Source organism: Coregonus clupeaformis, chromosome 11 (genome assembly GCF_020615455.1).
Source record: "Coregonus clupeaformis isolate EN_2021a chromosome 11, ASM2061545v1, whole genome shotgun sequence".
In the NCBI taxonomy this organism is placed as follows: Eukaryota; Metazoa; Chordata; class Actinopteri; order Salmoniformes; family Salmonidae; genus Coregonus; species Coregonus clupeaformis.
This window is the reverse complement of record NC_059202.1, coordinates 13,944,830-13,958,656: the sequence shown is the minus strand read 5'-3', so window position 1 is coordinate 13,958,656 and position 13,827 is coordinate 13,944,830. Positions and strand designations below refer to the sequence as shown.

At 44.7% G+C, this 13,827-nt stretch overlaps 1 protein-coding gene across 1 annotated transcript in view; it reads right to left on the bottom strand.

Annotated features, from left to right (window-relative positions):
• The window catches only part of LOC121576611 (S phase cyclin A-associated protein in the endoplasmic reticulum-like), a 117,832-nt gene that overhangs the window by 81,710 nt on the left and 22,295 nt on the right, over positions 1 to 13,827 (bottom strand). Inside the window, 13 exon segments of the mRNA XM_041889878.2 lie at positions 756 to 908; positions 1,788 to 1,869; positions 1,993 to 2,135; positions 2,240 to 2,395; positions 2,648 to 2,788; positions 3,238 to 3,336; positions 3,477 to 3,619; positions 3,733 to 3,796; positions 3,960 to 4,140; positions 7,357 to 7,585; positions 7,759 to 7,886; positions 10,439 to 10,555; positions 10,987 to 11,087. Coding sequence (XP_041745812.2) covers positions 756 to 908; positions 1,788 to 1,869; positions 1,993 to 2,135; positions 2,240 to 2,395; positions 2,648 to 2,788; positions 3,238 to 3,336; positions 3,477 to 3,619; positions 3,733 to 3,796; positions 3,960 to 4,140; positions 7,357 to 7,585; positions 7,759 to 7,886; positions 10,439 to 10,555; positions 10,987 to 11,087 — 1,737 coding nt within the window.

The window sequence follows — 13,827 nt, the reverse complement described above, 5'->3', positions numbered from 1 at the left end:
AGAACAAAGCCCATTACGGATGGCCTCGGTTTAATGTCATTAAATAGAGTGCTGGCTGCTTGCCTATAGATGATCTCTAGTGTCAGATGCTAGCCAAGGTCATCGACATTTTAACAAGATTCCCCCTTCCCCCCACACACTCCTCTTTATCTGATGCTAGTTGGAGCTCCAAGGTGTCGCAACCTTGTTGCGGTGAGAGACGGCCTGGTCCGTCACAGATAAATGTGCCTGCCAATGGATTTGTTGCCCGTCACTTGAAAATCATGCCCAGTCATAAATCCCCACCCCAGAGATCAGGTTTAATCAATGCAGTTAAATCCTCATTTAAATACATTCTCTTCCCAAATCCTCTGAATCACCTTCTCATCAGCATTTTTATGCATCCAGTCTGCCAAGGGGGACCTCCACAGCTGCTCTACTGCCACAAAGCTGCTGTTCCTTTCCCCTTCAGTTTAGGTTAAGCATGTAAGCCAATCAGTCTCACAAATTAGTGCAAGGAATGAAGTTAAGGAAGTAAAGGGTGAACTTCTCACTGGAGAGTGAATCAAGCCAATTAACCATTTAGTATACACTTTCTCTACTCAGTATGTCAGCATCTGTCTAATGTTAGCATCTAGTGGCATGTCTAGTGTCAGAGGAAATATGCCAAGGACAAGTGGGCTAAATATCAATCATCATCTACATGAAGAACAATACAAAGACAACTTGTTAAAAAACATCAAAAACCATTTCAGACTGGGACTTTGTGTACATACCACAACATTGCACAAGGAGCACTGTTTCTTGCGCTCATACGGTGTCAGTTTGGGGGCATAGTCAGTGTTTGCATGTCTGCCACTGCTGAGTTCTGCTGCCTTCTCCTTCCTCTGTTCAATCTGCTCCATGTGCCTGCGACTGCTCTCATCATGCTGGGAAGGAGAACAACCAAGAGATCATGAGATTAAGAGGGACTTTAGTCTGGTCTACAACAATGAAATGTAAACTTTAGTCAGGGGCCGTATCCACAAAGTGTCTCAGAGTAGAAAATTGGTCCTAAGTGCTTAGAAGATACATTTTACTCCTATACTTAAGGGTAAAAATAAAAGCTTTGCATGAAGCTTCTTTAGTCATAAGAGTCCAACCTAGTGGACAGATATTTAGGAGAACTCATGAGGTGTCCTAACCAGTTAAGAGTTACCATTTACATTAATGTCATTTAGCAGACGCTCTTATCCAGAGCGACTTACAGTTAGTGAGTGCATACATTTTTTTTTACCAGCAGGTGTCTTGATTATAGAAGAAGTAGTCAGTGGTTCCTGCGCCACATGCAATTGCTTTGGAGAGGTTGAAAGAATGTTTAGATATTTCTATATGATCAATCCACAAATAATCTAGACTTACATGCTTTTGAAAATGATTCCACATGAGCCCTATTTCAAATGATATGCCTAAATACTTATAACCAAATAGGCTAATAAATAATCACATATTTTTAACCTACATCAAGTCATTTCAAGTTATCCCTTTGGAGCGCAATAACACGTTGTTAAAAAATATGCCTAAACTGGGCATGCCTAGAAATTGGGCAATTAAAAGGCATCTAGGGCCCATGTTAACTTCCATTGTGTTGGATGAAAATAAATGATAGACCTTTCAAACATTTTATGCAACATTATCAGCAAGTGATTTGATGTCAAAGTGTGTTGATATAACGGTAATATAAAAAACCAATCTGAGATGCTATGTGGATACGGGCCCTGATCTATAACTGAGAGGCAGGAGTGAGATTGTGCAGCAGCCTCACTAACCTTCATCTGAATCTTCTTCTGCAGTTCCTCCATGGCCTCCTGTTGAGCAGCGCTGAGGGCAGCCAGACGCTCCTCTCGGTCTCTGTGGAGAGAACAACAGACTGGAACAGTGAGGAGAGGATCTATTTCAGACTAAGCACATTGAGGGCCTCATTTGACAGTACAAAACAGATGGGTGATTCCGACTGAGCCAGGGGGTACAGACCTGGCCCTCTCTCGTGCAGCGTCCTCCCTGGCCCTCTATTTCTCCTGCTTCTGCTGCTCGATTCGTGCCTCCTGCTCCTTCCTCCTCATAAGCAGCTCCTCCACCCGCGCCTGCCGTTCTGCCTCCAGAGCCCGCTTACGCTCCTGGGGAGACAGACAGGAACCACAGCCAGTCAGTGAGACTGTATACTGTGGTAAGGCAGAGAGGTCTGGGGGCGAGAGGGGGAGCTGCTGCTGTCCATTGTTACCTGTACAGCCTCGTCTCTGGCCTGCTTCTCCTCCTGTCTCCTGCCTCTCTCCTCCTGCAGCTCGTTGAGGCGCTGCTCGTACTCGTTCAGCTTGGCCAGCACGTCGTGCCTCTTGTTCTGGGCTTCCAGAGTGTTGATGAATGCTATCTCATTCACCTGCACAGAGACAGACACAAGGGACTGGTCAACAAGCCTGACTCAGTGAGCTACAAAAAAGGTGATTATTATAACAATAGTTTTAAGTCTGCCTCTAGTCTAGTTTGCCATTGCTTTTTTGTGTGATCCTATTTCTTTGGTTTTAAGAACATTCTCAGTGTCCAAAAAAGTATTAACAAAAGGAACATCTAATTAGGAAAATGATTCAATACTTGGACATGTAGCTAGGTGTGCAGTGTCCCAGTCCTGTACCTTGGCATCCTCCTCCTGAGCCTTCTTCACTATGGCCTGGAGCTGCAGCTCCCGCTTGAACTCTGCATGGAGTAACTTCTCCTCCATCATCCTCCGCCTCTGGTCCAACAACTCCTCCTTCCATTTCCTGACCTCCTTCTCCTGTGAGGGGGAAAAAAGAGAGTGAGGGACAGACAGCTTGGGTCAGCTCATTTCACTCATGTACATTTCTCTAACCAAGGCAGACACTATTATGGTGTCTTGCATTCAAAGCATTTGCTGCTACCCGCTCTGGTACGATGTCCACAGGGATTCATGTGAATATATACCACTTCATGTACTTATGTGGTTAATACTCCAGATTATTGAAGGGCACACTCATCTCACGAGGGCCTGGAGAACAAAAACAAACGTCATGAAAGACTTGAGTTTGGGCTACGTCTCTCCCAGACGCGTCTGTGGCCAGCTGGACAGAGACTGAGAGCTGGCCTCTGTTATTTAGTGATTCTATTTGGCAGTGTGCTGACAGAAGCTCTCCTCGTGGCCAGGCTGAGCTGGGCTAAGCAAGACTGTGGTGTTTCCCGTTGGCTCTGTGTTGCATGGCCACTCACCCTCTCCAGTAGCTTCTGCAGTTTGTGGGTCTTCTCATCCCGCAGTTTTTCTCGGAGCTGCTGGGCCTTCAGCTGCTTCTCTTCATGTTTCTTCTTAGACTGCGATGGTTCTGCCAACAAAGACAGAAAAAACTAAACTTACACCTGCCATCCTGTCCTCTCCCCCAATCGTCCAACGCACAGTAGGAGTGAATTTTGACATGTACCAAGATCTTTTCTCTGACAAACGTCAGTGCGACATGAGAGTGTGTGTGCGCGTCTCACCTTTTGCGAGATGGGGAGGACAGTTTCTCGTGCATGTGGATTCCATGGCCAGGCGGTCTGGAAGGCTCCTCCTCCACGATGTCCCCCCAGGAGGTGCTCTGACGCCACGGCTCCCGCGCTGCAGAGAGAGGTGAGTCTGGACATTGACCACATCTGTGTCTTTAGCAAGAGCATCAACACTCAACCCATTTCATTATAGATAAATTACAACTAAACAGAAAAGAGATTTACCATCATAGTCGGCTAACATGTCACTCCAATCCATGTTGAATCCACCTCCACTGCCAATGCTGGCCTGGGGGAGAGATAATCAGTTCACGATCAGTGGCAATCATATGGATATTACAAGGCCAGCAAAACTCAAGACCTGGGGAAAGAGATCATACCACTTCACCTTTTTATTTTTTTATTTTCATATGACCAAAGAAAATTGTGAGTGTGTGGGGTCTGTGTCTTACAGAGAAGTCACTCTCGTTGTCAGTCTCCAGGTCGTTGTTCTCAGCCTGGATCTCTCTGGTCAGCTGTTCCTCTTCAGCGATGGCGCTGGCGATAGCCTCCTCGTTAGCCTTCTCCAGACGGTCAGCCAGTTCCTCCTTCTTTGCCAGGACCTCTGCCATGGACTGGGGCTGGACACACGGCACACACGTAGACTCACATACAGCACGTTCCTCACTCATTCAGGTTTCACTATATCATTTTATATTCAAGAGCAATAAGTCTTAATTTCATACAGCTCTAACGGTACCATTTTGAAAAGTTCTCAAGACCCCTAGTATCATAACAATGTAAAAACAGAAAATAACAAACCCAAAAGCACAAACTGCACCACACGATCGATCACAAGATCACAGGTGAGGAAGCATTCAGGAGTCATGCAGAACAAGTTCACTGTGATGATGACGAGATGGTGGAAGGAGGCACAACTATGGGACCATTTCACTGACAAGGTTCAAAACACTGAAATAGGTGTAAGGAATAAATACTTACTAGATTAGTCTAAATAGCCTGATGGAGCCCAAAATGTCTCAATTTCTATTAATCTTTATACTTACAACATGAACTTAACAAACAGTTTTTCCGTAGTCACAAATTACATTTACATTTTAGTCATTTAGCAGACGCTCTTATTCAGAGCGACTTACAATAGCAATTAGGGTTAAGTGCCTTGCTCAAGGGCACAGACATATTTTTCACCTTGTCGGCTCAGGGATTCGAACCAGCGACCTTTCAGTTATACTCTAACCGCTAGGCTAACTGCCATCCAATTACTATCAGGGAGGACAGACAGTTAGCAGCACTCCAGTCCAGAGAGACCAGAGCTCCAGTCTAACTTAATGAGGGAGAGGTTTCTCTCACCACTGAGGCAGTTTCTCTCTAACTAGGGGCCAGCAGTGCAGTCTAAACAGCACTGGGCTTATCTGAGCCACCCAAATAGGTGTCTGGCCTGGCCCAGCACTAAGACCAGGTCTGCCTGTGTTTGATCAGAGCTTAGATAACTTTCCCTGTAGACCATTTAAAAAGACCTCCATCTCTAGGTATAATGAATGGCCTTCATAAGAGGTTAAAGTGCTGTGGAGGTATCTATGACAGTAGCCCTGCTAGTGAAGGAGGATCTCCCCGATTAACTCCAGAGAGACTACTTATGATGCCAAACGAGGCAGTAATAAACCTGACACAGGACGGTTGCTGATCACTTAATGCACAGTGGAGACTAGCTACAGAAAACAAACTAACACCTGACAAGGCCATTGTACACATGCCATGACACCTGGCCCTTTGGGCTGAACCTGTCCCTGAACTGGACACCCTGCCACAGTCAAGTTTTGATTAGTGTCCACTTCCTTAACACAGCATAACAACTGGGCCAGCCACTTCAGGAGTACCAGCAACAAACATGACAGACACTGCTTTCTGAGTTCTCACAACAGGAGCCCCATGGACATCCTCTCACAGCCAACCACCAACACCCACACGCAAACTGTCCTGCCTACCTGGCACAGGGCTGTTCTGAGGGGGCTGTGCCGCCTGTCATGTTAGCACATTGTGGCTGGAGGATCTGTAAAATGACTTTGTTTAGGCGCTGAAGGCCCACGGGAATCCATGACCCCCCTGCCCTGAGCCCTCCCCTCCCTCTGCTCCTCCATCTCTCAGCACTCACAGTGGAAAGCTCTTTAGGGTCCAGCACACTCTCCAGTTTCACCGCTGCCATGGGAGCCTCAGCCTGTCCTGGAGCAGATGTTGCAGTGCCCTGTGACGTGCCCCCCGCAGCCCCCTTGTCCCCCAGAGCACAGGGCCCGTCCGTCTGGGCCGGGTCTAGGGACGGAGGGAGAGCTAGGGCAGGGACTGGTAGGGCTATGGCTGGGAATATCGTAGGGTCTGGGTCTTTGGTAAGGTAAAGGGTAGGGGTTGGGGCTGGTATGGGGGGAGGCGTGTCCTCACAGGGTGTGTTGACACACTGCCCCGAGTCTTGAACACTGTCTGCTGGGGGCTGTACCGACACAATCACACACATACCATTCAAGACATGCATATTCCAAGCATTTCATGAGAGCAGTAAAACACAAATAAAAAAAATTAACACACAGCTGAAAACACACATCATGCAGGGAGGTTGGCACTAACATGCCCTAAACATTCAATTCTCATCAAAACATCAAATAAACTCAATGTGGAAATACATGAAATGTGTATTTCAAATAAGCAATGCCTAGAATACACCCATACCCAGTGTGTTCTGAGGCAATGAGTATTTATTTAATGAGAGGGAAAATTGCATATTTCTGCTTCTGAAGTGTCAGTATACGAGCAATTGTGTTAAAACTGATATGCCCTGTCTGGACAGGCTCTCTATGAATACTGTGGAGCCCAAAACAAATACAATGTAACTGATAAAACAGTCTTGTGTTACTCTGCTCCACGTCTCCTGTCTTCCTGAATAATTGATATCTGGGGACTGCTGGGAGAGTGAGTGACTTCAGGGCTCAGTACTAGGGATGTGCACGGTTATTTGAATATCCGAACGGACGTTTGTATTAGAATACTTGTGAGTATTCATTTTTGCAATACATTTCTACCTGATTTTAACACTGAAAAGGCTTTTTCTAAATTAAATTAAAATATAAATGTGACATTCTTACATACAAGGATATACCATGACATTTCAAATGATTAATTTAATAAAACAACAAACTCTTCAATAGGGTTTGTATGCACAGTGCGCCCCATAAAAAAGACTGGTAGCCTTCACGTGTGCCGCTTGTTATGTTGGCCAATCAAAGCGGCAAATAGGCTCAATGTGTAGCAAGTGGAGTGAGAGTTCACTAATGCAATGCAAGATGGGATACAATTACGGAATTAAAAGTCAGCGAAATGAGAAGGAGTAGGATACAACGAGCAACCAACAGGTAGGCTGTTGTTTTATCTGAATGGGGTTGGGAAGAAAGCACAGCTTGTGGCCTCAAATAGCCTAGCTAGCTAGCTTCTATAGGCTACTCCAGTTAAGACAAGCAATGTTATATGGGATGATAAATAACATTGTGGCTGCTACAAGTTAGATGGTCTTGGCTGTAACCGAGTTGCCTTGGCGTCTCTCTCGCTCTCCCTCAGTCTGCTCGCTACACACACCGCCCTCCGAAGCTGCAGCAATAGAGAAGAAGGGTCTGAATGCGCGCCAGCCTCTCTACCTCAAGCAGGAGTGCTCAGGTAAAAAACGTAGCTACGTTTAAAAAAAAATACGAATACTAAACAACACAAGATATCTGAAAATAATTCATGATACTATTCAAATAGTGAAATTATTTAAAACCCCCATCCCTACTCAGTACCTCCATCATGTGACCCTTCTTTGAGTCTCCTGTCGTTTCCTCCAGGGAGTCGGGCTCCTCAGGGATTGGCTGTTCACATTGACCCTCGTCTTCGTTCATGGGGCAGGGCTTGCCAGGGAGCTGCTGGTTCTCCTTGTTGCTGTCGTCTTTAGGGCTGATGTGGGCCAGGACCGGGCTGACCTTGGCTACGATGGCGGCAGAGCGAGGCCGTGCAGGACGCCCACGCTGGACTGTCTCCCAGCCCTCAGAGTCCTTCTTACCTGGACACAGTGAAGGACACACAGACTCATTAGAAGTGTTGCTCCACAGACATCAATCAGAAGAGGATACACACCCTGAGAGGGGTTTACATGCACTGATTATAAAAGGACCCACAAACCATGTAAGGATCATATAGTTCAGCCTCTAAATTTCATGCGGGGGCTCTGCTTACCTGGTTTCTCTGCGGGACAGTTGTTGACTTGGCTGGGGACAGGAAGGGACTGGGAGGACTTGACCCGGTCAGCCCAGCTGGGGCCTGTGTGGGACAGACGAGCTACGGCCAGTGTGGGTGGAGGACCACTGGAGAGATAAACACAAATCACTCAAAACCAGAAGACAGCAATGTCAACATACACAGAAGCATTTCACCACAGAGATCATGTAAATCATTTGTTTTGATAGACACAGCCTCTCCTCTACACAACTGCCGGTCCAACAGTACATTTTACACCAGTGGTCACCAACCTTTTCAGAGTCAAGATCACTTTAGCAGTCAAAAAGCAAGCGCAGATCTACCGCTCAGATTTAAAAAACGTAACATTAACCTAATAAAAACATTTCTGTAGGAATGACGTTTGTGCATTAGGCCTAATACATTATCACAGCATATTGGCCATCTGCCTGGCCTGCCAATATTGTTCTTATCAGACCATAATATATTTCAAAACTCGAGCTTTGATAACAAAATAAATCAGTTGGTGTAGCACTTGCGAGGCGAACAGCTGAGCATAAATTTAAATAATTTGCTTTTTTATTTTACTGGACTGATGGTACCTGTATCTGATGGTCATGGTGCTTTTTTAGTTTACTGGACTGATGGTCATGGTGCTTTCAAGCCAACTGGAAACTCTGAAAAAAAAAACGAGGTCAACTGTCACGATGTCCACCGAGGCTGCCCCTCCTCCTTGTTCGGGCAGGCTTCGGCGTTCGTCGTCACCGGAGTACTAGCTACTGCCGATCTCATTCTCATCACTCCACTTGTCATGTCTTGTCAATCACACACACCTGGTGCTCATTCCCCTAAATAGTATGTGTATAAGTGTTCCCTCTGTTCCCCTTGTCTTTGTGAGTGATTGTTTATTGTGAGAGCATGTTAGCTCGGTTGAGCTACTCAATATTGTATTTATACCAAGGTGGATGTTTTCCCTTGAGCTTGTTCCTTTTGACGCTTGGGGCGTTTGATATATGTGAACGCATTAAACTCTGTACTTCGGTATTTTACCTCCTGCGCCTGACTCCTTCATTTCACCTCGTCACATCAACGAGTGATCTTCAGGTTGGAAAGTCAAAGCTCTAGAAGTATGCCAGAGTTTCCGACTTGGAATTCTGAGTAGGATGACCGTTGAAAATGATTTTTCCCAGAGGGAGCTTGTTTTTTTCCCCAGTGTTTCCAGTTGTCTTGAACGCACTGAAGTTGCAGATTTCCGAGTTACCAGTTGTTTTGAACACGGCATTAATCTCAGCAGAGGGAGGGAGAGAGCAACAGAGTGTCCGCCTCTCATGGTCCCTGCTCTCTCCTTCCTTTCCTCCGGTGAGACTGATCAGAGAGAAGGGATACCATCTTCCACCTGATGGCGAAACTCGAGTAGGACCGCATCTGCCTCATGCACAAATTCATGTTGATCCTATGACCAGAGAAAGTGAAATATTCTTCAATATTTAAATAGACACGACAAGCTCCTAATAATAAAAACGCAGGGCTATCGATACACTTGGCTACTCAATCATTGCAGCACGAGTGGAAGTAGGGAGAAGCATGTTTTATGTTTTGTAATAGTGTTGAATAAAAATTTGACAAACTCACTCATAAAAACAGCAGCTCTTTGCTATATTCTTTGACAGTCTCTCTACGGTCATGGTTTTAAAAGTTATGAAATCTCAGGTAGGCTAGTATCAAACTGTGGCCGGGGTCGTGGTAGCCATAGGCACGGTGATTTGAGCTATCCGATTGGCCAGCGCAGTAGGTGCACTCGATTTAGCCACAGATCTCCCGGTCTGCTTTTCAGACAAATGAAGTGGATCAAAATGGGAACACGTTGCCAACCCGGTGCGCAGTGCCTCTGAATCAAGTGCACCTACCGCCAACAGCGTAACACAAATACAAATAAATAAATCGACTAGGAATGCCTTGAAGATCGACCGGTTGGTGAACACTGTTCTAAACAATGGCTGTGACGTCACTGACTACTCCAGCAAGAGTAATAAGAGTTGACCATAAGGTGAGCAGCTCCATCTGCCTCTCCCAGGCTGGTGTCTGACCCAGGCTTTCCTCCCAACACTCTCAGGGTCTACAAACCTCCCTAATGATCAATACCCATTTCCTGCAGCATCCGATTACAGGGCACTGCACATATTGAACTGATGCTTCAGCAGTCTTTAACCACACTTTTATCGTTTCTGTGGCGAGGCTAGTGAGGGACTCAACAAATTACATTAAACAAATGCCTCAACATCAGCAATCAATCCCCTTACCAGGAGATCACAGAGCAGCCTCTACCAACCCAGACCAGTTGGCACATTATATTGCACATTGATTTATTAATTAGAGGTTTTAATGGCCTTTTTGTTAAATTAGCATTTGTGTTCCCTTTACTCTAACTGTGAACATGTAATGATGGCTGACTGTATTACACGTAATATAGCGGAGAGGAAACAGAGGACATGCTGCTTCCCAGAATGTGCTGATGGGGAGTAAAGTGAGGAGGGATTCTGATGACTACTGTATAATGGTGTGTGTTCATAATGACTGGCAGTCATTACATTAACATGATGGTAAGCACTTTTAGTTCAAATCAGAAACAGTGGAGATTAGGGCTGTCAACCGAACCAGAAATGAGATGGAGAAATCTTACCCAAAGTTGAGGGCACGGCGAGCACTAGGAGAGGGGACGATCCTGTCAGATGACGGGCTGGGCATCACATGACGACCTGGGGACATCTTACGCACTTCCCATGCCAAAGACGTGGGTCTAAATTCAGAGAGGACAAATAAAATAATAAATGTTTCATAAACTTGTAATATACTGTAGTACCATAGCGGCCGATTTGTATCTCACTTTAGCTAAAAACAATTCAATTTATGGGAACACAAAAACACACACAAAAGTTTCAGGTTGACTGATCGAGGCAACTTAAACTTGGGAGGCAACTTAAAAACTTGGATTTTTATACCTTAATTCATTTACGGGTGTTGTGGTCATTGTGTTAAAGAGGAGCAAATAAACTGGTGGATCGCCTTGAATTACAGCCAAGGCAAGCCTATTGATCTAGTGTGTTTGTGACTCAAAGCCAGGGAGTAGAGATGGCACTTAGCGGTTCCCCTCAGGGAGCGAGAGAAAGGGAGAGGAAGAGACAGAGAGGGAGAAAAGAAGAGAAGAGAGCCTAGGCATAGATAGATCACCTGTTCTGGGCATCTGTTTTCTCCAACTTCTCCTGCAGCTGGATCCAGTCGATCAGAGCTTTAAAGTCCCGCACATAGTTGTCCAACATCATCAGCACCTCCTGAAATAAAGACATACCTTTCAGACACAGACAGGGGGACACCTCAGTGGAGCCATCATCCACATATCAGGACAATGATAAACTACTTTGTCTTAGAAATTATGAATAGAAATTCAGAGTTCAGAATGTTCTATGTGATCTTGTAATAGGTTAACTTTGGAAACTAAGCCCCAGTGAGGGAGAGTGGCATCTGCCCCCTTTGTAGTGTCTCTACTTGGAATAGAGCCTCTGAGATTCTCCCCAACTCCAATGCCTCCCCAAATCATGGCATTGAATGGTTCAGCAGACTTTTAGCCCTCCATAACTGGATACAAGACTATTGCAGCTCTGTGGGTGTAACATTTATTGAAAATGTTGATACCTTCTGGAAACAAAGCTTGTATTATAAGGAGGATGGGATCCACCCAAATCATTTGGGTTCCAGGATCCTTTCACAGCATTATAAGGCTGTGTTGAGACAATGACCCAAGTCCAGCTCATTTAATCCCTACCATTGTGTCACTGAGTTGTCATAATGATTCAACAAATGTACATTATCCTAGGGGCGTTGGAAGACAATGTAAATAACCTAATTGATGTCCCTCTTACTGCCTGGAATGCCTCTGCTGATCCTACAGCTATTGTATGCAGTACTCATATGCCTATGACCCAGAGTAATATTGTTAGCTGTGTGCAGCTCACCCAGCACTTATAAAAAATAACCTGAGTATGTCTACCTCTTCTAAGCTTCCCAGTAAAAGCAAAAAAAAATATCAAGCATCCCAGAAAAGTGTTAAAAATAGCCCACGTTAACATATGTAGCTTAAGAAACAAGGTTCATGAAATCAATAATTTGATGTTAACAGATGACTTGCATACTCTTTAGAGTCCTAGGTTTTCATAACTGTGACCTTAATTGCCTACCGTCTGTAAGCTGTTAGTGTCTTAACGACCGTTCCACAGGTGCATGTTCATTAATTGTTTATGGTTCATTGAACAAGCATGGGAAACTGTTTAAACCCTTTACAATGAAGATCTGTGAAGTCATTTGGATTTTACGAATCATCTTTGAAAGACAGGGTACTTCATACCAAAAGGATACCACAGTAACAGGTTTTCGCTCTCAAAAATCTTACTTTTTAATAGAAAATCAACAGATGTTCTGAGTCCACAACAATGCTTAAACCACATCAGGGGACCATTTGAAGTCCTGGAAAGATCTGAGAAATTGTGATTTTTTTTTGTGTAGTTACTCTTTAACTGTCTGTGCACCAGCCAGACAGTAGTGTTTAGCTAACTGTGTTTCTGTAGGTCACTTGTGAAGGAGTTTTCAAAACAAATTGGATTGCTGCAAATAAATCATGATTCTGCCAGGTAAGCAAAGACTACTTTGATAGCAATAAAAACTAACATAGAGGCTCAGAATACATTAGAGGAAAAACAAAAATAAATTGAGAAACTTATTCAAGAAAGATCAAGTGTAATACAGTGGCTTGCGAAAGTATTCACCCCCCTTGGCATTTTTCCTATTTTGTTGCATTACAACCTGGAATTAAAATGGATTTTTTGGTGATTTTATTTACACAACATGCCTATCACTTTGAAGATGCAACATTTTTTTATTGTGAAACAAACAAGAAATAAGACAAAGAAACAGAAAACTTGAGCGTGCATAACTATTCGTCCACCTTTTGCAGCAATGACAGCTGAAAGTCTCTTGGGGTATGTCTCTATAAGCTTGGCACATCTAGCCACTGGGATTTTTGCCCATTCTTCAAGGCAAAACTGCTCCAACTCCTTCAAGTTGGATGGGTTCCGCTGGTGTACAGCAATCTTTAAGTCATACCACAGATTCTCAATTGGATTGAGGTCTGGGCTTTGACTAGGCCATTCCAATACATTTAAATGTTTCCCCTTAAACCACCCGAGTGTTGCTTTAGCAATATGCTTAGGGTCATTGTCCTGCTGGTCTTCCAGTCTCAAATCTCTGGAAGACTGAAACAGGTTTCCCTCAAGAATGTCCCTGTTTTAGCGCCATCCATCATTCCATCAATTATGACCAGTTTCCCAGTCCCTGCCGATGAAAAACATCCCCACAGCATGATGCTGCCACCACCATGGTGTTCTCGGGGTGATGAGAGGAGTTGGGTTTGCGCCAGACATAGCGTATTCCTTGATGGCCAAAAAGTTCAATTTTAGTCTCATCTGACCAGAGTACCTTCTTCCATATGTTTGGGGAGTCTCCCACATGCCTTTTGGCGAACACCAAACGTGTTTGCTTATTTTTTTCTTTAAGCAATGGCTTTTGTCTGGCCACTCTTTCCTTAAAGCCCAGCTCTGTGGAGTGTACGGCTTAAAGTGGTCCTATGGACAGATACTCTAATCTCCGCTGTGGAACTTTGCAGCTCCTTCAGGGTTATCTTTGGTCTCTTTGTTGCCTCTGATTAATGCCCTCCTTGCCTGGTCCGTGAGTTTTGGTGGGCGGCCCTCTCTTGGCAGGTTTGTTGTGGTGCCATATTCTTTCCATTTTGTAATAATGGATTTAACGGTGGGATGTTCAAAGTACAGATATTTTTTTATAACCCAACCCTGATCTGTACTCCTCCACAACTTTGTCCCTGACCTGTTTGGAGAGCTCCTTGGTCTTCATGGTGCCACTTGCTTGCTTGGTGGTGCCCCTTGCTTAGTGGTGTTGCAGACTCTGGGGCCTTTCAGAACAGGTGTATATATACACTGTGATCATGTGACAGATCATGTGACA